Raw genomic sequence first — 26098 nt, 5'->3', positions numbered from 1 at the left:
TTCCTAAATTCTAATCTAAATCTCCCCTCTTTCAGCTTAAAGCCATTACCCCTCGTCCTATCACTACACTCCCTGACAAAGAGTCCCCCCCCATCTCTCATACAATCCAAATCTTGATCACTCCTACAAAACCTCCCTGCAAACAGGAAGATCCATCTCAAGGCTGCCAGAAGCCTCGTGAACTCGGATCCAGTGCCGATCCATCACACCCAGTGCCACATCTCATTTCCCCGAGCACGCACAGTGGATCCAACATACCTCACGTGCATCACCCTCAAGTCACTGTGCACCAGTTCAAAGTAGGAGCCAACCCTAAGGACCTGTGCCTTAAACAATGCATATGTTAAAAGGATTTCCCAGTACATCTGCTTTAAGCCTCTCAGCTAACCAGGCTTAGTCCAGCAGACACATGCCTTACAGAACGCAATCATAATGGATTATCAATTAAAAAGCACACAGACTACTATCAAAGAATCTGGATACACCACATCTACCCAGTTTTGTCAATCAAATCTGCAGCATCGAAGAACGAAATACAGTTTGTTTGTCTTCCTCTCTGAATTAATAATTCCTTTATGATTGTAGTTAAGTAACTAAGAAGGTTTTAGATTTTTTTTTTCCCTCTTTGCAAAGATCTTCAGGGATCAGCTAACTTGCTAACGCATGCACCTTATGTGAATGTCAGCTTTGCTGGAAAAAAAGAAAGGAAAAAAATTCTCATTTTTCCCCATTTGTCTTAAGAACAAATTACATACGATTTAACCAACCTTGATGTTGATGAGCAGCTCCAGGAAATTTTTTGGCGGCATAACAACTGAAGTGTTCAGAGGGATCACATAGCACTTATCCAGGCTAAGGTCAAGATAGGCAGTGAGTCTCTGTTGAGAAAATATTTATTTTAATCAAAATAATGAGACCATGGGAAAATTCACATGCAGGCTTTGCTAAACTGCTATTGCCTCATCTTGTTCTTCAGATTTTGTTCACTATGAAGTCCGTCCAACAAAGTCCAGTTTGAGGGCAGGTAAATGCAGAAATAAAAGGCAGTCTTGATCAGAGTTTAAATCTGTGACAGGAATTTGTGCGAGGCAGCAGGCGGTAAGTAGCTCAAATGCACTACAATAATGAAATGGCACAGGTGTACCTGAGCTGTTGGGGAATCAAGTACAGTATTCATTTATTCCTAGTGCCTGCATTTTGAAACAACAGGGCAAAAACCTTGCCCTAATCTTCAGGCTTTTATATTTTGTTGTAGTGTAAAGGGGAAATCCTGCTGGTAAGAACAAAATATAGAAGGAAAAAACCACTGTTACAAATAATGCAACAAAAATCCTTTTATTTTCAAAAATACTACTGACTTGAAGTATTAATGATTATTCATAGCTGAATTATTATCTTTATAGTACCTGAACTGCAATATTTGCCATTATTTGATAAAAACAGAGATACGAAAGCCCGGGGAATTATCCTGATGAATCCTATGGCTGTGTTCGCTGAGCTGTGTTTTACTGCTTCTGTTCCCTCAAGCTGCTGAAAGCTCTCAGGCTGCGGACGTATATAAAATACTGAGCACCGAGAGCCCAACAGTCAAAATAGCACGAGGACAGCAATCATCACTGCAACTAATCTCATTACATGGGAGTAAGTGCTGTGTCTATGGCAAATGATCCTTGCACTGACCTTTAGAGTAAAAGCCTTTAACCCATTACATCAAAAAGTGAATTTCTAATATTATATTGTTCCTATTCACTTCTTACATACTGCTTCTTTTTTTTTTTTTCTGATTTTCCCTCTTTAGAGGCTTTGCTCTTAACTCTTAACAGAAGCTCCCTAAATATATTCAGGAATATTTTTAAATGACATAGCTCAAGCAAGCAATGTTTTCCTCCAAATCTGGTTATGAATATTTGATAGATAGCACTCATATTGCCTGGAAAAACTTTAAACTGAAGTTTGCATTAAAAAAATGCGACGCTTCCCTATTCTTCTTTCTCAGCTTTGCTTAAAAAAAAAAAAAAAAAAGCTGTTCAGCCAAGTATTCAAATGTTCACAGAAATTTAGCTTCCTGAAAACCAGCTGTAGAACATTTCATTGCTATCAGACAGCTTCCATCAGGCTGATACAGACAAGAAGGGCTTCTAATTGTTTTACAGCTGTCGTTAATACCAAGAGCTGTATGCCTGTCAACTGCCTTTAGCAAAAAATTTACTACTGTGATTCCTATCAAAGTTGTTTCTACAAAAAAAAGGAAGAAACAGCTAAAAGCGCTTCAAAACCCTGGATCGGTGCCTTTAGGAATGGCAATGGCTCGTGGCGCACAAGGAAAATTTAGCTTCTGCTAGGCTTCCTACGGCATCTGGAAAACGAGCTCTCTTCCACCGTCAGTCAGCTGGTCCCTTCCCTCCCTTTCTGCTGCTGCTCTGGGGTTTTTGAGCCACTGCTACGAGAGCAACCTCTGGGGGTGCCTGAAGAGACCTAGTGAGGTCAGAAGCCATCAGCCCCTGCAGGCTGAGGTCAAAGCTCTGACAGTCCTTTCTAGATTTCCCTCGGCACCCCAGCAGGCGGGCAAAGTCTGGCTCAGTGGAGACTTCGCACTGCAAGATCTATATTCTCTTTACTTCCTCATACTAAGTAAAGGAAACAGCTCTAAGATTTTTTTCCCTTTCTAAAAACAGAACTGTACTTGCAAACGGTGGTTTACACACTACCTCACCATGCCTGCGTAACGCTGTACTTTGTGTGCCTGGTTAATAATTGCTTGCAGCCTGCTGCGGATCAAAACGTTTCTGCTGCCTCCTCCACCCTCTGCTTCCCCCCCCCCCACCATCCCTGCAATAATTAGGGAGTACATTTATCAGGATGACTGAGGGGGGAAGATTTTGCAAGTTTTAAATGCTTTCAATTTCTTCAGAAATATTTCTTACCCGGTGGAAGTCGTGGACGATATCAGCAGGATCGCTATCAGCAAACTCGGGGACCGGCACGCTGATAAACTCAACATCCTCCTCCTCCAGGATCTGAACATTTTGCTCGATGGTGTGGTAGCGAGCACTCTGAGCCTCTGCCCCGGGCTCAGGTAAACTTAAGCCGTCTTCAATGTACTTTATTCCACAGAAATACACACCACCCTGCTAAAAATAGCAAACAACCCAGCAACAAAAACATCAGTGGCTTTGTTAGAAGTCCAAAACTAATATTCTCAAAGCAACTCAGAGAAGAAAAACTTGTCGAACTAGATTAAATGTTTTCCCTTTAATTTGATTCATACACCAAGGTAGGAGCCAGCTGCTGTCTACGATGGGACCATGGGTAAAAACCTTGATTGTAATGAACCCAGAGGGAGTCCTTCCCTTGAATTCAAGGAAAACAGGATCCCAAAAGCAGGTTCTTAAAAATCCGCTGTTTTGCATCCGTTATCTGTGGCACATTGCATCTTATTTTTAGAAAGACAGTGAAGTTCCTACACCTATATACATGCATATTATCATTATCAAATTATGATTTAACTGCAGTCAATAATTATAATTTAAGACATTGAAACTGATCATCCAAATCACTTTCAAAAAGCAAGTCTAACTCCGAATTCGGTTGTGCTTTCAGCAGGGGGTTGGACCAGATGACTTCAACAGTTTCCTTCCAACCTCAATTATTCTGTGAAGTCGCTTAGTTTTGCAAGGCTTCACAAGTTTTGAAAGTCACATTTCTCAAAGAAGTTACTTTTTTGTTTTAACAGTTTTAAAAGATGAAAAGGTAATAAAAAGAAATTAAAACAACCGATCTGTGTCCTTCTGTCACAGAACATATGGCAGTTACCTAAGTGAAGTGTGAACTCAAGTCCTGAGTCAGAGGAAGTCATATACCAAATTTATAGGCCAGATAGTTTTAGAAACATAAAACTCATGCATATGTACCTGCCATGAATTTAAAGTTTTACTCTGAAAACACATCTTTGGTGCACTGTTAGCTCAATTCCTGAACAGAATCATAGCATTGTCCAGGTTGGAAGGAACCTTTAAGATCATCTAGTCCAATCGTCAATCTAACTCTGACAAAAACCATCACTAAACCATGTCACTAAACACTGTGTCAACCCGTCTTTTAAACACCTCCAAGGATGATGCCTCAACCACTTCCCTGGGCAGCCCATTCCAATGCTTAATAACCCTTTCAGTGTAAATTTTTTCCTAATATCCGATCTGAACCTCCCCTGGTGCAAGGTGAGGCCGTTTCCTCTTGTCTTATCGCCTGTGACTTGGGAGAAGAGACCGACCCCCGCCTCTCTACACCCTCCTTTCAGGCAGTTGTAGAGAGCGAGGTCTCCCTTCAGCCTCCTTTTCTCCAGGCTGAATAACCCCAGCTCCCTCAGCCTCTCCTCGTAAGACTTACTCTCCAGACCCCTCACCAGCTTTGTTGCCCTTCTCTGGACCCGCTCCAGCACCTCAATGTCTTTTTTGTGGTAAGGGCCACAGTACTCGAGGTGGGGAGAATGTTTCCTTCTATCCAGATCTGACTCATGAGCAAGTACCACGGGTTTCAATTAAACGGCACTTCCAATTTCAGCTTGCTGACAGGTGAAAGGCGGAGCACCGCGGTGCCAAGCACGGATGAAACATGGAGTAATACAGCAGGCCTTCCGCTGCTCTGAGCTTGTTAATCCACCAAGATATGCTGTTTAAGCATCGTTTGCAACGCTACTGCTCCTTTATAAATTAGGTTTAACGTGATAGCCAAAGAGACTGGAGCGAGTTCAGCTAGAACTTCTTACGTTTAATCACTTTGCTTTCTCTGTTAGCAGCTACTAAAATGGCGGGGGAAGGACACAATCCTGGTAGCAGGGACAAGAACACAGAATTTCTATTTTATAATTACGTGCACTAACCAACGGGTTAGAGGGATTTCTGTTTTGGTTATTCTCTCCCTTTCTGACCCTGCGAGTCTTGCCACCCCATCAGTTTCTGAAGGAGGGAGGGTGGGCTCGCACCACCTGGGAACAGCCCAGCACATCCACTGCTGCCTGGTGACAATTCCACCCGAGGAAGGCAATATTTAACTCTGATTTCCCACGTTTCAGGTAAACGCTCCACTTCCCTGACACCGCTGCCTTCGCAGGGCTCCTCTTGCAGGGGTGCCATTTGTTACAGACTGAGAATACATTTTGTCAGAGGTCTAGTCTTGTCAGCGTGGATTAGACTTGACAGAGCATGTTTAACCATGTCTACTGTGCTTCTCCCAAGTCCCCTGCAGGGCCTATTTTTCTTACCCCTATGGAAGCTGGGAAGGAGAAGAGTCGCTGCACTGCTCTGACAAGCCGTCCCTTTCCTGTGCACTAGCAAATCTGAGGTCAAACAAGGAGGTTTTCAAGGGCTTAATCTACAGCCAGTATCCAGCACTGCTGAACAGGAGAGTGAGCAGGTGAAAATCTGGGGCACCACTGGTGTTCCCAAGCCCAAGTCCTACTTAGACGTAATGCTTTCTCTGCAAAGGAAGGTTTTCAAAAGCGGTGCTCCTTTTTATTTGCCAGCTTCGCTCCTGCCCTCCTCTGCCGATAGGCAACTTCAGAGCAGGCCATACAATTCAGAATGATAGAATGGTTAGAGTTGGAAGGGACCTTAAAGATCATCAAGTTCCAACCCCCTCCCATGGGCAGGGACACCTCCCACTAGACCAGGTTGCTCAAAGCCCCATCCAGCCTGGCCTTGAACACTTCCAGGGATGGGGCATCCACAACTTCTCTGGGAAACACTTTGCCTTTAGGAAAGCTGAAGTTTTAGAAAGATAAAAACGGGAGCTGCAAGGCTAATTGGGTTTAGCCTGTTGCAGCTCTTCCCTCTTCTAAACATGAAGCGTAAGGGAGAAAAATGCAACCCTCCCGTAACAAAATGTATTTGACTTACCTGGAACGCGAAATATTTGTAGAGATAGGCACCACCCAGGATCACACCAGCCAGCATAAAGGCCAACCCGAAGCACATGCACCAGCACCAGGCCCTCCTCTGCCCAACCGGCACAGCATCCTCAGGGTCCTGCAACGCATCAGAAAGACCTTCAACACAGCGTTCCCAGGACACGTACGACAGCAGCTACTCCAGGTCCAGCAAGTACAAACACTGAGTCCATCAGAGAAGGCTTACACGCACTTTAGCACAATTGTTTGGAAAAGTATTTTATTTGGTAGAGTTTAATACAGATCTATTTTAAAGTTGAGGTTTAGGAAAACTCGTACTAAGTCACTTTTCATGCCATCATCACTGATAAAATCATCAGACTTAAGACTTAAAGACGAGGAAAATGTAACAAAATCTCCCGAGATACCTAATAACACACAGTGACCCACTTTGCAGATTGCAGACAAAAAAATACCAATTCTCAGACAACTTCCACGCAACAACAGCAGAGCGAGGAAGTCAATTCAGAAAGGTCAGATTCTTTTTTATCTTGGTATATGCAATTTAAGTGCACTCGAAGAACCAACAGAAGACCAAAGGTAGTAAGAAGAGCGAAGTGTATCATTTCCTATGTTGTTCCATCAGGACGAAAGAGACTTTACCACCTCTTTGCTGGCAGAATAATCAGAGTGGGAATGGAAAAAAAAAAAAGATGCTTTGTAGTTAAGGAAGCTTTCTGCTTGAAGACAGCGTTGGCCATGCCTCACTCTATCTGCTGTGCATGTTACACTAAAGGAATGACAGGATGTTTCCCCTTTGGGGGATTAGTTTGCATAACCATGCAGTCCCTACAGGCATCCGAAGCAATAAACTGCTGCTTGCAAAATCTTTCCTCTATCAGCCACATCACAATGCTCCTTCCTCCCCCAAAGTGTTTGCATAACTCACATCCAAAAAAAAAAGGAAAAAGAAAAAAAAGAATCCAACCAGAAAACCCCCCAGCTTTGAGTCACCCTCTTCCAAACCATGATGATCCTGGGAAAATCTCAGAATTCAAATAAATACAAAGCAATTCATTACCGCTTTTCAACCAAAAAACCAATAGAGTAGCATGATGACCAAGGCGAAATCGTTACAGCCAAATAAACAAAAAACCCCAAACCAGAAAATGGAGGAAAAGCATGAGCAAAGCGCTTGAGAAGGCACCAATAGCTATGGTTGTCAGTTGATGTTCTGCCTCATGAGGTTGTTTTTTTTTTTCAGAATTTGCTAATTAGAATGATTTTCCACTTGAACAAAGCTGTGGGTGTAGTCCCCACACTGCCTTGGTCCAGTGGTGAAGGAATTCCCCTCATCTGGCTGAAGCCACCTAAGCAAGTCTGATGCCAATGGAAAGGGGACCCTCCCTGTAAATTGTGGGGAGAAAGAAACGTTTCCCGAGAATGACTCATCCCAACCATCCCTAAGAGAAGAAATAGTCTTTTGGATGGACTTAATTCTTTTCACTGATTATAGTGGGAAATTCCTTGGTTAACAAACGAGGTACCTAATTCATATGTAGCTAAAATTAGGTGATGTGAAACCCACCTTTGCAGTACACTGCAATTATCTTTCATACAGAAGTGGCAACGCAGGTTCTTTGCCAGGCAACGGCTGCCAAAATCCGATTCAGAAATATTTAAGAGTCAAACTGAAGATATTTCACAGATTTTGTTTTATGTTACCTTGCAAACTACCACAGTAAATCAGACTGCAAAATCTCCATCTTTCGAGGTTTTCAAAACTCAACCAGGCAAAGCCATGGCTGATCTTGCTTTAGCAACCACCCTGTCTCTAAACGGAGGCTGGACCAGATGACTTCCAGAGGCCCCTTCCAACCAACATTTCTTGGATACATTACAAGGCTAAGAGAAAGTGGCCAGAAAACAGTTGCCATGGACTGAAAAAGCAGAATGAAAAGACAAGCAACAACTTTTAGAAGTGTTTACATTACTAATTATTTAAGGAATTCAGTGTGAAGAATGACAGGATTACTAGCTGCATGGTTTTTAACCTGGCTGTTTGCAAAGACTGAGAATAGAACATAATACCCATGGTAAGCTAATTAACTTTCAGGTCAGGTTAAGATTCACTGTGGATTCTTCTATAAATCATTTCAATTATAAATCTAAACCAGGTAAAAGAAGGATTTTTATTTTTATGTTGCCCTGTATCATTAGGTAACTATTTCCCTAGATATTTCAACGCATAAAGGACACCCAGTTGAAACTTTTTTAAATAGCTGTCACTTAAACTGTTAGAAGTTAATGTCAGAAAAACGAAGAGCAAACTGGCTCTGGGATACAATGCCAAAAATATTCCCTAGTGAGGAATATAAAGAGTATCTTTATTCCTTCCCAGTGCTGACTTTTTTTTTCTAACTCCAAGCAGAGTCATCCATTAGTGGAATAATTGTCTCTTCCATTTTTACATCAGAGAGACTTACAAAATATGCATCTGGGAAATGGTGCAGAAGGCATACACCACATGAATGCCTACCTGGAAGCGGAGATTAATGTCAAATTAGCTTTGCATAGGCCACAAAAAATAATCAGAGAAAGGAAAGTCACTTTTACCATGCTAGGAGGAACCTGAAGGACAAGTTTATCAGTATTTCACCCGAAATAATTTTGCTTTAATACTGGAGATGACAGATTTAAACATTATGCTTAATATAACTCTTTAATCCTCTACCAGTAGCTTCAATTTTATCATTCTTATTTCTGAAGGCATCCTTAATGGTGGCACAGTAATGTATTTTGTAGTTGTAGTTGCCTATTGCATTGATTTGTCCACAGACTACTGCACACCAATTTTAGAGCAAGAGTTCAAGCCCAGTTTAGCCTCTTGCTTAGGACAGCACATCGAAGTATTGTATCCCAGTGCAAGGGAACCACAAGCATTAGGTAACACCGAAAACATTCTGTGCTTTTGAAGGAGAACACAGAATTGATTTCCTCATCTGAATACTAAGTACACCGCCAAGCAGTTTAAAACCACCTTAAATTAAAATATTATAAATAACCTATTGAAGCTAAATTATACTCGTATTAGTAGCTGTCCCATGGCTAAGCTGGCTAAGCTTTTGTATTATTGCCATGACCGCTTAGTTTGGGCTGAACTGACCCAAAAGAATAATGCATCCCTGGCTATATAAATCTGACCCTCCGCACTGCAAGAGAAGGAAGCGTGACGGATGCTCACCCTCCTTCCAGGCGACTCATGTTCTGAAAGAAAAAACACATTAAGTGAAAGTGGATCCCCAGGAAGAGGGACAGTGCTGAATTAGCGCCTCACCCCACATCGTTAAAACTGCACTTTGTTCCCAGATAGCAGCGCCGGCCTCTGAAGCCACAGCACAAGATGAGACTGCAGCCTCACCAACTAATTTTTCTCTAGGTCGGCTTTCCCCTGCCAGAGGCATCCGACAAAAGAAAGCATCACGTACTCGAGGTGAAGACTGACCTCTAAAAATACGCCTCTCTACTTTTGTGAGCAGCAATAATTAATCATTGCTGTTCCGGTCCTTTTCTTTCCCCTCTTCTGCTTCAGCCCTGCCCCATGTGCTTCCAACTCCCTGGTGAATCCTCAACCTTAAGATGATGCCACAGAACTAATCTTCTCTGATGCAAAATGCCTTAGGAGGAGCTGGATGCAAGCCCAATACTGGCTTGTTTCCCTTGATGAGCTGATTGTTCTAATTGGAAAACATTTGATTAGCCCATTTCCTATGGACAAGACACGAAACAGAAGCATCTCTCTGCCACTTGTACACGAAATCCTACAGTGTTAAAATTAAATGGCTCAGAACTTCCCAATCTGAATAGCTTCAAGCTCTGTAGGAACAGTTTTCCTGTAGACAGAAAATGAGAAGTATTAAGTTATCTCTTATTTGAGATGTAAAGGTGTTGGCAAGATTCCCTGAAAGCAGTCCTCTTCTCACAAAGCAGTTGCAGGATGACTGCAGTTTTGAGCAAAGACCCCTTCCCTTCATCAGCGACTGCAGCAGCTCACGTAAAGCTGCACTTTGTCTTGTTACTGGAACCACCAAACACTTTAGAGATGGACAAACGATACCACAATCTATTGACTGAAGCACCTCTCAATTACAGAGAGAGAGATCTGACGCTGTCCCGCACGACATCCCAGTCTCAAAATTGGAAAGTCATGGGTTCAATGGATGGACCACTCGATGGATAAGGAACTGGCTGAATGGCCGCACTCGAAGGGTTGTGGTCAATGGTTCAATGTCCAGTTGGCGGCCAGTGACAAGTGGTCAGTACTGGGACCAGTGCTATTCAACATCTTTGTCTGAGACATGGACAGTGGGATGGAGTGCACCCTCAGCAAGTTTGCTGACGACACCAAGCTCGGTGGCGCGGTCGACACACTGGAGGGAAGGGATGCCATCCAGAGGGACCTGGACAGGCTTGAGAGATGGGCTCGTGCAAATCGCATGAAGATCAACCAGGCCAAGTGCAGGGTCCTGCACCTGGGACGTGGCAATCCCAGGCACAAATACAGGCTGGGCGGAGAATGGCTGGAGAGCAGCCCTGAGGAGAAGGACTTGGGGGTGTTGGTGGATGAAAAGCTCAACAGGAGCCAGCAGCGCACACTGGCAGCCCAGAAAGCCAACCTGATCCTGGGCTGCATCAAAAGAAGTGTGGCCAGCAGGTCGTGGGAGGTGATTCTACCCCTCTACTCTGCGCTGGTGAGACCCCACCTGGAATACTGTGTCCAGCTCTGGAGTCCTCAACATAGAAAGGACATGGACCTGTTGGAACGGGTCCAGCGGAGGGCCACGAAGATGATCAGAGGGCTGGAGCACCTCCCCTACGAAGACAGGCTGAGAGAGCTGGGGTTGTTCAGCCTGGAGAAGAGAAGTCTCCGGGGAGACCTCATAGCAGCCTTCCAATATCTGAAGGGAGCCTACAGGAGAGCCGGAGAGGGACTCTTTGTCAGGAAGTGTAATGACAGGACAAGGGGTAATGGTTTTAAATTGGAAGAGGGGAGATTTAGATTAGATATTAGGAGGAAATTCTTTACTGTGAGGGTGGTGAGGCACTGGAACAGGTTGAACAGGGAAGTTGTGGATGCCCCATCCCTGGAAGTGTTTAAGGCCAGGCTGGGTGGGGCTTTGAGCAACCTGCTCTGGTGGGAGGTGTCCCTGCCCATGGCAAGGGGGTTGGAACTTGATGATCTTTGAGGTCCCTTCCAACTCTAACCATTCTATGATTCTATGATCTTCACAAGAACACACTTAAAACAATTAGCATTAACTGTTCCAGAATGGACTGAAAGAAAAAAAAAAAGTTAATAATCTTTAAATCTGCAAACATTAGCAGTTATTAATGGCTACTTGCCACATATTCTCTTGCTCTTTTCAGTTAAATTTTAATGCTGCTTTTTTTTTTCTTTAAATAAATTCTGGATCACATCAAGTATATGATTAAAAAAAAAAATAATCATATGAATCAATTAGGTAAGAATCCACCTAAACCAGATACGATGGATGTGCCTGGATATGCTGTGGAGACTCCAGAATACTCTATGACCGTTGTGCACCTGTGCAAAAGATAACGGCCCAAATTTAAAAAATGCATACGATAGCAATAAACATGATCTTGGGAGGAGGAAAAATCTCTTTCAGAACTGACACGCAGCCTTTGATCCACAAAGAAACCAGATGCAGAGTATTACTGAGTATTACGGATATTACTAAAAATGTCTGCTGCATAATACACAAACTGTCCATAATAATGCATCTGAGAATAACTTCTTATATATCTGTATATATAAGTATATACACACACACATATAAACGCTTACAATTCGTGTGGGTAGAACTGGCTGGAAGCCATTTGGGACAGTTTTCTTCTGAGGTCCTTTGTGTGCCAGTCAGCTCACACGGATGGACAGAATGCAGTGGTGCAGTCTGAACTTCCTAAAGGCAAATACTGACCAACTGCAGCTCTAATGAGTGGAATGGGGAAAAGAGAAGTTAATGACTCCCTGAAAGTGTTTTTTTAATGAGGGAAAAGTCTTAAAAAGTCTTGAAATAAAATACTGACCAACGGCTGTATAAACGGAATTCAGTTGGTCAGGCTTGCCTGCTCTGACTTGTAAATCTGACATCTGTAGAAAATCCTCCCAAAAGACAGTCAATTTAAAATGAACTCAATTTAGAAAGAGCTCTGCATTCCTCCCATGGTATTCCTGCCTGAAGACTGCTCCAAGCCTGGTATTCTATTTATTACTTGTTGCAGATGGGAAATTAAGGCAGGCTTTTTTGCAAGACTCCTCACTTGGCAGATGCTGTGAGTCTGGAAGGCCATCATGATGATTTGCCTCTCAAGCAGCAATTTTATCCTCCCTGATAAAATTAAACTTAAATTTTAAGTACAATGATCTTTTAACTTGCTAGTTGGAAAAACAGACTCTACATACAATAGATGCTTCAGAGATCTCTCACTTATCACAAGGAGTGACGTCTTCTTTCTGCGCAGATGATGAAGCCTGGAAACAAGCCAGGGTTGTTTATGTGCAGTTGATATCTGAACACTGCAACCCCTCTGTGGCAGCACTGCCAGTTCCTCTTCTGTCAAGATGGACAGGGACTTGTCCATCTGGCCAAAGGCTCTCTGCCTGAAGAATAACATGAAAACCAGACCTTAGTTCTGGTGTTGCTCGCTGCAGTCACGTAGCTTGGATAACCAAGGAGATGAATTAATTAGAATTATCTATGAGGCAGTTGGTACTATTAACCTCTTCCTGTATTTCTAATATCTGTATGTTCATAGAATAACACTGTAAATACAAAATCTGTTGTACAGCACTAGGAAATCCAGCACCAAGAAGAAAATACATTCCAAGAGATTTCCAAAGTTCAAAGTCCAAGGTCATTTTCTATTAGTTGAATGATACCTTTCACCAAATAATGGGGGGGTTTTATTAAAAAATGAGGTGTCTGTCAAATGACTCATTTCATGGCTCAAACATCATAACCATCATGGAACAAAGACATTAACAGAAGGCACCAGCTCAAGATCATCTTAAAAAGGGAATCAGTGCTGGTGGATAGGAAAGAAGGTGCATGTATTGGGAAAGATGGAGGTGAAGGGAGAACAAAAACAAAATCAGAAAACAGGCAAGCAAAAGGGAGCAGGAAATAAAACTCAAGAGAAACATGGTGGAACACAAACTGCTCAACTTCTCTGCAGGAAGTCGAAGAACATTACAACTGTAAAGTGAACGTAAAGGACGTGAATCAGCAGTTCGCCCACAGCTACGTGATAGAGGGACAATAAAAGAAGCTGCCTCGGAAGAGTAATCCTGCCATTCTTAACCAATGTGAGTAATCCTGACTTACCTAAACACTACCTTCAACTTCTGAGATAAAGAGATTATAAAATTTGATAGCAGCCAACAATTAAAGACGACGGGTAGAGTGGCAGAAGCCTGTAAATATTTAGTCTGCTGTTTTGATTAAATTTGGGAGTAGTATTGTTAAGAGTGGTTATTTTTATTGATAGCTGATTCTTACATGGCCTAGAAGGGGGGGTGGGAGGGGGTGGGAAGAATAAAAATCAACATACAAAGCCCCAGCCACACTCATTTAAATGGTCTGAAAGTTCTGTCTGGGAAGAGGAGCTGGGCTACGGCCACAGCAGTGCTGTATCTTTAGCCTGCCTCACCAACCCACACTCCTGGGTCTCTTCATCCTACATTTTCACTGTAAAGACTCAGGAATGCCCTCCCTCCTCTTTCTGTACAGCGATTAGCACAACAGGATCTTAATACCACCTTACATTCCTTCTGAACATCAGGAAATACTTTTTTTTTTGCTGTGAGGGGTGACTAAGCACTGGCACAGGTTGCCCAAGGAGGTTGTGGAGTCTCCACCCTTGGAGATATTCAAAAGCTGACTAGACATAGTCCTCAGCAACCGGCTCTAGGTGGCCCTGCTTGAGCAGGAGGGTTGGCCCAGATGACCTCCAGAGGTGCTTTCCAACCTCAACCATTCTATGATACACACCTACAGTTTTTAAGTAACACCAATACTACACAGGGAAGGGATTAATAAAAAACCCTAATCACTTGTTTCATTTAACAAATAAATAAATAAATAACAAATCCAGGACCGCTGGGGCTGTGCTAGACAAGTAATAGAACTCCCCATGTCATTTATATCCTTCGCTTTGGGGCTTTATGATTCTTCTGCCTTCTTCCCCTTCCCCTTGCCCCCAACGTGAAACTTCAACCAACCCTACAAAACTTGGAAAGTGTGTTGCCTCTAAATGTCTGGATGTGGAATTCAGAAGTTCCTGTGCCACTGACAGCCACACAGATCTACAATTGCCCCCATACTGAATAAAAAAAAGTCTTCATAAGCTTTTTTAGTGAAGAGGTGGTGGAAGCCAATTTTTTTTATATGATACGTAAATGTTGATTAATTTACCTATACATTTTCATAAATTAGAATGATGGAAATTTCCACACCTCTTTTTCTCAAGTATTTTAAGAAAAGAGAAGTGTTTTGGTGCAACTGTTTGCGAGTCATAGACCCAAACACACAAACAAAAGCTTGCCCAGATATCTGGCAAGAGGTGCCAGAACCTTTAAACAAGAAACCCCAAAGCTGAGAGGTTATATGACACACTCTTCAGAATACATTTTGTCTTCAGAAAACAAAATCACTACATCCTTTATGGGTACAGCATGTCAAACAGGGCATTGTGTTAAACTGTCCAATTTTTAGAAATGCTTCGTTTTTACGCATTGCCAAAATCAATCCTTTTCCCTACCCGTATCCTTTGACTTAAAATTAACTTGCATTCTACCATACTTATAAAAACTACACTAAATAAATCTATAACTTGAAATGCAGTATTTCTCTCTACTTTATCCTGAATTATTATCTCAGTGTTTGAAAACAGGAACTGAGAAGGTTCCTATTCCACTTAAAATGGATCAATACTGGATTATCTTTTTGACCTTGATTGTTCCAGTTCCTGTCTCTTCCTTATCCTGCTCGCGTCTTATGTCTGAAATTTCTCTGCTTTTTTCCTTCGACCGCCTGAATCTCAGACATTAGTATGATGGAACGCTATGTGGATTTAACCTAGATTTCTCTCAAGGCTATTTTCCCAAGCGGTGATGGCTCTTTCACCCAAGAGATCTCATTAGCATGCACATATGCACCACTGAGCCTCAGAATTTAATAACTCTATTCCCAGTTCAGCCACAGATGGTATGTCATCTCAAGCAAGTTACAAACACCGTGTCTCAGTTTCTCTCAAAAGCAGAATCTAACGTCACAGAAATCACTCGGGAGGTCTCTAGTCCAGCCTCTTGCTCAAAGGGAGAGTGGACTCTGAAGCCTGTCCAGACTGCTCAGGGCTATTGTCCAGTCAAGTTTCGAAAACCTCCAAGGATCGTGACTTCAAAGCTTCTCTGGGCAACCTGCTCGGCATTCGGTTCTCCTCAGATTGAAAAATATTTTGCTTGTACCCAGGTGGAAGCTCTGCTTTTTCAATTTATGGCCACTGCCTTTTCATTCACCTCTCCAGGTACTGGGAGGCTGTTGTGAAGCCCTCCCACAGCCATCTAATCTCCAGGCTGAACAAGCACCACTCTTGGCCACTCCTCACAAGGCACGTGCTCCTGACCCCAACCATCGTGGTGGCCTCTGCTGGACTTGTACCAGTCAATATCTTTGATGTCTTTTTTTGAATCGAAAAGCTCTCAGCCTTCAGTGATGCCGCTGACTCATGCCCAGCTGACTGTCCCCCAGGACCCCTGGGTCTTTCTCAAAGCAGATTGGCTTCCCAGACAGGTGGTCACCAGCCCGTCCTGATGGAGGGGCGAGTCTGCACCAGGTAAAGGACTTTGCACTTGCTGTTTCCGAAACTCAAGAGGTTTTGTTCAGCCCATTGCCGTAGCCTGTTGGGCTCCCTCCGAATGGCAGCCCTGTCCTCAAAACACCATACCTTGCTAACACGCGTGTTAGTGAATTAAGAGGCATAGTACCTGCGCAGCAAGAGGAAGCCATTCTACATGCAAACACAGAATAGCATTTAATTGTAGCACTTACGAGTTAACAGCACAGAAAGCTGACCTTGAAACAAGGCTTACATTTAATTACGCCCTCTTTCTAGAATAACAATCTGACCAGCTTTCGCTGCAGTTAGACTGTTCCAAGCCTGAAGTGGAGCCCACGCTCCCAGTACCCAGCACCTGGCTGCATCACACCCTGCAGAAACACAGATGCTGGCTGGTGTGCAAACACCCCACCAAGAGCAAGAGAACTTCCCAACACTGCAAACCTTGAGCCAGACCACGCAGCGCACTGTGCGGCAGCCTCAAAAAGCCACGTTCAGCCTCCCACCCCACAAAGACCACTGCATTTTCAAACATGTAAATGCAAGGGTTTTTTTATGTAGGCTGTATCTTTTAATATAAATAAATAAACAAACAGACCTTCCTGACTCGGCAATTATCTTAAGATCCATCACAGACATCACTGCCCCCTCCCAATATGATGCCCCCATCCCCAGCCTACTCTTTTTCCACCATCATTCCACCCTCTCGTTCTACCCTCAAAACAGCAGAAAGCTGCCACCAAAAGCAGGAGTTTGCTGAACCCTAGGAGGAAGACAACCACAAATTACCCAAGGATTTGCATTCAAGGAACTCTACTCTTAAAATGCCTGTGGGTTTTATTTTTGTGTATGTATATATACATATATCTATAAAATAATATATCTTAGATACTTAATAATATATAAACTTTATAAAAATATTTGTATACACACCCACACTGACACTATTTGGAAAGGGCAAACAGAATATCAACTTATTTTTTCCACAACCTCTATAATAACTGTTGGGCAAGTATTACTTTGCCGTTTTTTTTTCATGGTAAATTTTGTAAGGCTGTTGCACAAAGGCCCCTTGCTTGTAGATGCCACATCGATCACTCAGATCTCAGGAGCTGGAGTCTCTCTTTATGTCCATTGTGGTCCAAACCCTAAACCACGTGATGTCTGGTGCAAAACCATTTCTGCAGAGCTCAATCTTATTAATTATCTCATTCCTTTGGTTTACCACATCTGTAAAATTAGGACAGATATCTGAGTTTTATAAATTAGCATGCTTTTCATCTGTAGATTCAAAGTAATTTCCACTGAGGATAAAAAGCAGTACATAAATAGTAAGAAAATTAACGTTGTATTATTCATATGGATCAAGAGACTAAAACCAGATGATGCTAACCTTTGTCAAGGGGGCGAGAACACACACACACACAAAAAGGAATCTATGCAATAGCTAACAGAACACACCATTACTTATCCCAGCTGTAGTTCTTACATTTCAAACACGTCACAGTATTTTTGGAAGCACAGAATAAAGGACATTTAAAATGACTAGGACTTAAGAAAAAGCAGGATTTGCTTTCGAAGATACTTCAAGAGTCACAGAGAGAACTATTTTCTTTGTAAGCTATTTGGTGCCTGCAGCTAGTGGCTACCGGATAGAAAATACGTATAATGATGACAAATATTCCAAAATGGCAGCTGCAGAAAAGTTAACTGAAAATATTACTGGAGGTAAGTATGCTTACCGTGCTTATAACCCCCCATCAAATGACCACTAGCATCCAAATTTATTAAATTGCTGATAAAAAAAAAAGAAAAAAAAGGAAAACACCAAGGAAATAATGAAGAAAATTGATTTATTTAAGTCTATAAGAATACAACCGTTAGATTACATTTGCAACTACAAACATTTCATTAAAATGCTTAACAGGAAAAAAACCCATACGTACACATTATATTTTGAAATTAAACTCTTCTTGAAATACACACTCATATGCTGGACTAAATATTATAATGGAAGGACTATTTCCCTTGAAAATACTGTTGATTCCAAGAACATTTTCTTTCAAGTTTTTACAGGGAATTTCAGCATTTCATCTTCATGCACATCTTCAGAAATGAACTAATTTAACTTTAGCTTTTCCCACTGAACAGAACTTTTGGTTCCAACAGCCTCTGTTAAAGTGGTGTTTTTCACACCACTACCCCAATATCCAAACTAATTTTTTGAAGCTTATCAGAGAGAAAAGAATATCGCAGCACAGAAAGACAGGAGTGAACATAAAGAAGTATTTCTGGCATTATCGATAACAATACGTTACAGGGCAGGATAGGGTTTTTTTTCGATATTGCACCTGCCTAAAGCTTCATCTAATTACAGACTTTGCCACATGACAATGTTGATCAAAAAAAAAAAAAAAAAAAGTTCTGCAAATACATTTTTAGGGTAAGGAGTCTCAGCCAAGTATATGTTTGTTTATCTGAAAAGAGAAGCTATTTACAAATGCATAAAATATTTGCATTGTCTCTATGCTCATCCCTGCACTGAATTCATATAAGCTGTAATGTTATGTACGGGCACCAGCTCTTGCTCAGAGAGCCAAAAACGTAAACGATACAAACAACTGACGAAGCAGTTATCGCAAAGGTCTGGTAGAATACATCCTGTTTGAAATATTAAATATCATTCTTCTGGGAAACGGCTTTATTTCCAAACCAAAGCTTTGTATTTGTTATTCAGGTCAGGAAGTGATGAGAAACAGAAAAGGAAGTGAGATACGGACCACTGACAGAACTCCCCTGTACCACAGGTTCACTTCCATCACTGTGGGGGATGGGGATGACACATGCTCTTCCAGATCAGTTTCTGAACCTTCTAACCTCTAATTCCAAATTCCTAAACTCACTTCAAAATAGCGAGAGATTTTCAGACGAGCATCACAAACTTCAAGATATTTTTTTTATTTATTTTTTTTTTAATAATTGTGCTCTTAATTGTTGGCAACCTCTACTGAACAGCTTTAGGAGCCAAACGTCTCAAGATCACAGTGATCTTATTTTCAGGAAGCTGCACTACTTAACCAGTAGCACAGATTCACCATGTAAAAGGATGCAGTGGATGACATCAGCCACAAGACTTCTTTTCTTAGGAAATGTTCCTCATGAACAACCCCTGCCACAAGTTTTGTTTACATAAACTCCATTTCCCTGAATTTTTCCTTGCAGGTACCCATAAACCCAAATAAGTAACAGAATTCTGGGTACTCTTTGTGCCTGAAACTGGAGGGTTTTCATCTGAGGTTTGGTGGCTTTTCATTAAAATGTCAGCAAAGTCAGGGAGAAGAAGGGGGAGAGAATTCAGTTTGCTTGGATTTTTTACTTCTGGTCCTCTTTTAAAGAATCATGCCTTAATCCAGAACGCTCTGACAGACAGCAGAAGCTGGTTGGTTTAACGACCTAGCTGCATCACGGAAAATACAGAAAAATACAAAGGCTGCTCTTTCCCCAACAGTGACTGGTGAAAGGCCTATAGAAAAATTGGCTGGAGGAAAGCTATAAAGGGAATAAGGAAGCTCCTCCAAGAAAAAAATAAACAAAAAAGCCAAACAACCCCAAGACATCCATCTACAGACTTAAAGTGGGAAAACTGCTTTCCTGACAGCAAAACAATGAGCAAATGACTATTTAGTGTGTATCTAACATACAGATAGCATATAAATGTTATGTAGTATTTATATATATTTACACACATGGAGTATAGCAACTGCAAAGCTAACGCCTTTATTTCAGAAACACCTAACATCAATTACACAAAATCTAAGCGTTTTTCTACGCGGAAAAATAGTGCTCATTAGTTACTTAACAGTATTTCCCAGGTGGACCCTCTCACTCTGTGTTAGAAGTGCCTATTTTAATACGCTTTAGAAAATATTAAGATAAACTGAAGAAAAAAAAGAGAGATTAATTTTACAGTAATAATGTTCTCATAAGGAATAAATGTAGAAAGCTGCTGCTTTTAGAATTCTTGACATTTACACTTTCACATTGAAATCTCTCTGCAGATACAGTTATCCAAAGGTCATCTACGATACCTATGTGTGAACGCATAGTTTCCGCACACAGAGCTGTATTTAGTAAAGATGAGCTGAACACCCCAAGAAAAATAAATAAATACATAAAAGGTTGCCACCTACCCTCCCTCCCAGAAGAGAGGAACTGCCTGAGAGTTACTGAGGGCCCAGAGAGCTTTGGAGACTTAATGTACTGAACGGACTCTGCAAACTGCCTGAAGACATCAACTACGCTCAGAGCCATCTTTGGCTCTCCGAAGATCTATTGTAGGAAGAAATGTTAAAATACCACACATTGTTTGTTTGTTGGGAAATTGGGTCATAAAATACCCTATTGTACTGACAATGAGCAAAGTGGAAAATTAAATGTGGCCTGAGAACCTTCACTAGGAGTACTCTGAATTTGGGCCAAGAATTATGGCACAGAAGTATCATCCCAACACCAGCAGAGTTGTAACGGTTGCCTACAGTAAGAATGGAGCCACTTTCACAACACACAGTAATACTGGCAGGTGATTTATGCACAGACAGGATTAGCACTCTTGATTTTAAACGCCTTTTTAAGTAGCACCCTCCCAATGCATAAGGCCATCGCCTTCTGCAAAAGGTTTAAGCTATTATTCCCATGATACATCCCCTACTCTTCTCTCATCTCCCTCGCCTTCCTTCCCCAATTAATTTCCAATTACTGTCTGCATCAGAGGTTACTGGGCATATTTTAGTGAGATCAGAGTATTCCTATGCCGCATCATCAGCATATTTTAGCTGCAAACATTCTTTAATAAGCTCTAGGAAGACTGTCTACTCCAGAGTAATCCTGTGAGGGCAGACAGAGTGGCAGTCTTCATGACACCGTGCCGGGAAAAGCAGCAGAACAAGACTGTGAAAGAACTAGCCCAAAAGCACATCCACAAATCTTTATCTTCTGGACATTTCAGAGTATTTAGCTTTATTCATTAATATCAACCAGTTTACGAATATGTCTTGCTCAAATGTTGATAATAAAATTCTGAATGTGCAATTCTGCTGATCCTCTTCCATTCTTAAGTGTTTCCATTTATTTCAAGTCCAGAACGCCTTCCAGGACTTTCTTCATACAAGAAAGCTTCATTGAATGTTGTAATATTTTTCATGTTCACACTTGTGATCCAGATCTATTTACTGTCCTACAGAAACAATGTCTAAAGATACTGGAGATGGGAAAACAAATTTCCCATATATGACGTTTTAGAGATGCTACCTTTTTTCAATCTACCAGAATTCACTCTTCTATGTACATTCTCATATTGCCTTCAAACCTCACTTGAAGCTAAGAGTTTTCCAGCAATGAAGTGAAATGAATAATACATTTGTCAGATGTGGTTTATTTTCCCCCTTTCCTCCAAAGACCTGCATACGCAGTAAAGTTCCTTTGGAGGGGGAAGCAAGATCTGTTTCTAATGCACTTACATTAGAAAAGGTAAAGTTCAAAGCGTGTATCTTGCACTTACCTCAAAGGTATGAGGTTTTACAATGGCCCTCAGTTCCCTTTTTTGTCTGAGATCTGAGAATAAACTCCCAGACTCGAAGATCCAGATACATCTACAGCTACATGACATAATTTGTTTCAATATAGTTAAACCTGCATGGATTGGATATGATAACCTACATAGACTGTAGTTTTCTGCTAAAACTACAGATAATGCTACTGTACTCAGATCTGCTTTTATTTATGCTCTAACAGACCCAAGGTGAAAAAAAGCTTATTTAAGAGAATTTTATACACCGGTAAGTGCAGGTCTGCAGTTCTGCTGAGAAAAGATGGAAACGTGAAATGTGTCAAGGAGAATGTCAAAGGCTCGATGTCCCTTAGAGTGCTCATTTGCTTTTGGAATTTTCATCTGTACAGAGCATCCGCTCCCAGCAGGCTATTTTAGGACTGTTTTAAGCCTTGTTCAGGCATGTTCATCCCCTGGTAACAGTGCAAGAACTTTTAAGTAGCTACTGTGAGACCAGACCACCTTTTGACCTAGTTAATAAATGTTTGATTCTCACTTCTAGGCAAGGAAAGCAGTACTCAGACCTGAGCAAAGTCAAGGCAGATCCTTTATCTCATCCTCAGCTGCAAGAATTTACAGCTCCGTGTTCAGGAAATCATAGTCAAATAACATGCTCCCGTCAGTATCTGGACGAGGTCAGGAGGATTTGCTCCCTAGTGTACAATTGACCAGATGTATTTTGTTTGTTTAGCAGTAGGAACAGCTAACCCGAATTGGTAGGCTATCTGGGAACAAACATCAGCCAGGGCAGATATGGATTCCAAGGTAGTAAGAAAAAACCTTTTTCTGGGACTTTTAGTCCGTGTCTTGCTTATGCGCTCAGTGTCAAGCTGATCACCAACCTTGGGGTCAGAAAGGAACTCCACTGCTCAAGCTGGGCCCAGGGAATACATTACCTTCTGGAGAAGGGCTCTCCAGCTAGCAGCAACTAGGCACACAGATCACCCAACGGATTTCCCATAATTGCAGGCAATTTGAATAATGACACTGTTCTCATTTGTTGTGCCACACTGTTTTAAGAACTTAAATACTTTGGTCCAAAAGTTTTATAAATGCAGTACGTTCAGTAGAAGTATGAAATTTCACCACTTGCTGTACCAGGAAGATGTCACTAGAAAACATCTTGTGGTCCCCCCGGCTCTGAAATGACAGCAGGTTCTGCAGGTGAAAAACCTGGCCCCATCAAAGTCATAGCAAAACCTACACTAAGGGCTGTACTTCATGCAAAATTTCACAGATACTGTCTTCCCAGGCAGAATCTCATCATAAAGATTTAGGAAATTAAAAAACACTATCTCTTTTGCAGATCCAATCTGGTAATTCAAGAGGCCTGATGCACAAAAGATTGTGAAAGCAGATGAAAACAGCAAGGCACGCTGGTTTATGTGCGGCGGGCCATTTTTCAAGTTTTCATTCTCTTTTCAAAGAGCTCAGGGCAAATTACGCTACGCCTAATTAAAAACTGGTTTTGATTACGGGAGCACAGAAACTGCAACCCAAAACCTTTATATTCCGGGCAGGGTTTTGTTTGGTTTTTTTTTTTGCACTTAAAAAAAAAAAAAAAAAAAAAAAAGAACAACATTTTAAAAAGCCGTGGCTGCTCTGTTCTTTGCTGCTGTTGGGAGGCGCAGGGGGAAGGCGATGGGAGTTCGGCTGCTGTTTTGGGGCGAATGGGGGGGGGGGGTGTGTGTAGGGGGACGCGGGGGGAGGTAGCTCTTTGTTTCTTTATTTAAACCAGCCCAAGTTTCACGGCGAAGTTCGCTGCTAGCACACCACCACCATCACCACCAGGCTCTGCAAACACCAGCACGGCCAAAAACCTCCCCGGCTTCACCCTGGCCGAGCGCTTCCCTCTCCCCGAAGCCTTTCAGGGTTTGCCAGCTCGGATTCACCCCGGCGGCCGGCGGGGGAGGAGGGGGGATTAAAGGCGGTGCCGAAGACCAGAAGCCACCCAGTCGCCTCCAAACGCAAACCCAACTTCCACGACCGAGCTCCTTCCCCCCCTCAACACACCGACGGAGACGCCCCGACCTCGGGAACGGGACGGGACGGGACGGGCTGGGCTGGCCGCCGCCGGTCGGTCGGTCGGTGCGCACCTCACCGCGGTGGGCTGGGGATGGCAGCCCCTTCCCAGGCCGCCGCCCCCCCTCCTCATCCTCCTCCCCGCCCTCAGCTCGCCGCCACCCGCGGGGGTCCGGCCAGACGGGACGCGCCGCAAAGGAGACGAAAAAGCGCTTTAAAAAGCCGAGTTTGGACGCGGTCCAAGTGCTGTCGGGCTAAAAAAAAAAAAAAAAAATAAAATAATAATAATAATAAAAAAAAAGAAAAAAACCTAAACCACCACAAAAATTCCCCCCAAAGTAGGGAGAATCGGAGCTTTAAAGCTCGTTCTCCTGTCAGCCATTTTAGAAGCCTGAGCGGAGGGAGAGGGGCGGCGGGGCACACCGCTGCGCAGCCTTCCCGGCTGGCCCGCCCGCCCTTTACCGCCGGGGGGAGGGTGTGGGGGGGGTGGCGGTAAAAAAAAAAAAAAAAAAAAAAAAAGCAAGCACATGAAAGAATAAAACCGTCCCCAGCGCGTTTCCCTCCACCCGGCAGCACCTGGGAGCCAAGCCGAGCTCCCCACCGCCGCGCAACCCGGCCGGCCCCCAGCGGCTCGGTCCTGCCGTCCCCCACCTTGGCGTCCGGCGGCAGGATCAGCACCTGGCTGTTCTCCTCCTCCTTCTTCGCCGCCTCCTTCTGCGCCAACGCCGAGTTGAACGACACCTTCACCATGGCCGCTCCTCAACGCCCCGCACGCAGGAGAAGGAGGACGAGAAGCAGCCCGGACCGGCGATGCTTTGAGGGCTGCCTCCTGCCTCGTCGCCCCCCTCCCGCTGCCGCCGCCTCGCCGCGACTGCTGCCCCCGTCCCCTTGTCAGGAGGAGGAGGAGGAGGAGAGGCGGGCCGCGGCCTGCGGCGGGGCGGGGAGAGGAGGAGGCGGTGCCTGACAGGGCGGGCGGGAAGAGGGGAGGTGGGGGGCGGCGGGGCCTCGCCCTCCGCCCGGCCCGGTGCGGGGAGAGGGCCTGGGCACACCCCTGCCCCGCGGGGCCCGCCCCTACGCCGGCGCCTGGCTGAGCCCCCGGGCGGCATCGCCTTGCAGCGGCCCGCTGTCCCCGCCCTTGGCATCGGCGGGGAGCCCCGGGGGGTAGCCGTGCCCCCTCAGGCCCGGGCCCGGCTCCTCTGCAAGGCCTTGGGGGCGGGCCCGTCCCCCTTAGCCCCGGGCTCGGCGGCGGCTTGGCGGGGCCCTGGCAGCCTGCGGTGGTGTTGCGGACTGGCGTGGGGGTGCCACCTTCCCCGGGTGTGGGACAAGCGGTTTGGTTCATCCGGTGCGGTGTCCGCGTTTCTCAGGTTGCCGCTTTAATTAGATTTTTATTGAAAGGTGCGGGTGTTACGGTCGGGGAGAAAATCCCCCACACGGTGTATAGACAGCATGAAGGTGAAGTCCACGGGTTGTTAAACCCCTTGGGGTGGGTACGAGGAGCAGCGGGAAAGCGGGAGGTGTGACCTTCCCCCTTCCTCTCCCACGCAGTGGGTGTACGCAGTCCAGCCAACCCACCGCACCATCCCCGGCAGCGTGTTCTTGGGTGAAACCTTGGGGTGCGCGCAGTCCTGCTGTGGGGACGGTTATGGTCTGCTCCGAGAAGGGTTTCGTTTTGGTGACTCACCTGGGTAGGGTTGATTTCCTGGCAGGAGCTCGGCAGAGCGATGCTTCTGTCGCTGTTAGTAAAGATACCTGGCAAGCAAAACGCAGTCCTCGAGCTCAGCGGGTGCTCTGCTGCTGACTTCGGCAAAAATCCGGTCTTTCTCCATAAAGCTTTAGATGGCACCACAACTGAATTGTCCTTATGCGATGTGCCTGTGCCCTTTAAAATTTTTGACCTAAAATGGCTGACAGAAAAGCTAATTTAACCTGGTTCATGCTATCATCCTGAAATATTTTCACCCAAAGGTATATGGATAATTTAAGAATCTTTTTTTTTTTCTGATAGAGATAGAAAATCCACATAGCAAGCCATGATAATTTTATGTGTTCTTGAGATAAAACAGCTGATGGTACAGCTTGCACCCAAGACTGCAAATTGCCCCAGGTATTCCAAGAATTCAGTCGATAACTACCTTAAAATTCAACAGAGGTTAACTGAATCATTTGCAGATATTTCACTGAAGTATAAAAAGTCACGGATGCCAAGGAAGACAGAATACAGAGATTTCTTTAGGCACTTTCCAACCATATTTGGTACGATCCTGGAGGTTTTGCTTTAGTAGGAACCTATTAAAAGTATTTGAGCATTCTACATGAAGAATGTAAAGTACTTTAATAAGGCTATCATAAGCTACAGTTTCCCAGGCTGCTACTATGGATTTTGTAATTATTTTTTTTATAAGTGGGACTTTATTGTCCCACTCCCAGGTTGCGAAATGCACCAGGTGACACCTCTGTTCCCATTTCAATGGGAATCTCTGCAGGCGTGTTGTGTGCTGAGGACAGTATTTAGCATGCAAAGGCTGCAGTTCAGAGTTTTCCTTTGCTTTGTTCTCCTTAATGACATCTTCAGATATTCCTCGCAGAGAGATGGGTATGCAAAAGACAGTCAAGGCTAAGGCATGGCGTTTTATTATCTATGTCAAAGTATATCTAACTCTTTCCCC

At 43.6% G+C, this 26098-nt stretch overlaps 1 protein-coding gene across 2 annotated transcripts in view; it reads right to left on the bottom strand.

Moving 5' to 3' along the window:
• ITM2B (integral membrane protein 2B) overlaps positions 1-24320 on the bottom strand; it is a 32850-nt gene extending 8530 nt beyond the window's left edge. The window contains exons 1-5 of one of the 2 annotated variants that reach the window (XM_074145600.1): positions 24084-24182; positions 20076-20087; positions 5895-6023; positions 2925-3131; positions 768-878 (exon numbers count right to left, since the gene is read on the bottom strand). In XM_074145600.1, the coding sequence (XP_074001701.1) occupies positions 768-878; positions 2925-3131; positions 5895-6023; positions 20076-20087; positions 24084-24182 (558 nt within the window). Of the gene's footprint in view, positions 1-767; positions 879-2924; positions 3132-5894; positions 6024-20075; positions 20088-24083 lie in introns of both variants that reach the window. The other variant, XM_074145608.1, reaches the window with a different exon arrangement.
• Positions 24321-26098: the final 1778 nt, after the last annotated feature.

The sequence above is a fragment of the Numenius arquata genome, chromosome 1 (assembly GCF_964106895.1).
Source record: "Numenius arquata chromosome 1, bNumArq3.hap1.1, whole genome shotgun sequence".
Taxonomy (NCBI): Eukaryota; Metazoa; Chordata; class Aves; order Charadriiformes; family Scolopacidae; genus Numenius; species Numenius arquata.
The sequence above is the reverse complement of the archived record's forward strand: the minus strand, read 5'-3'. Positions and strand labels throughout refer to the sequence as shown.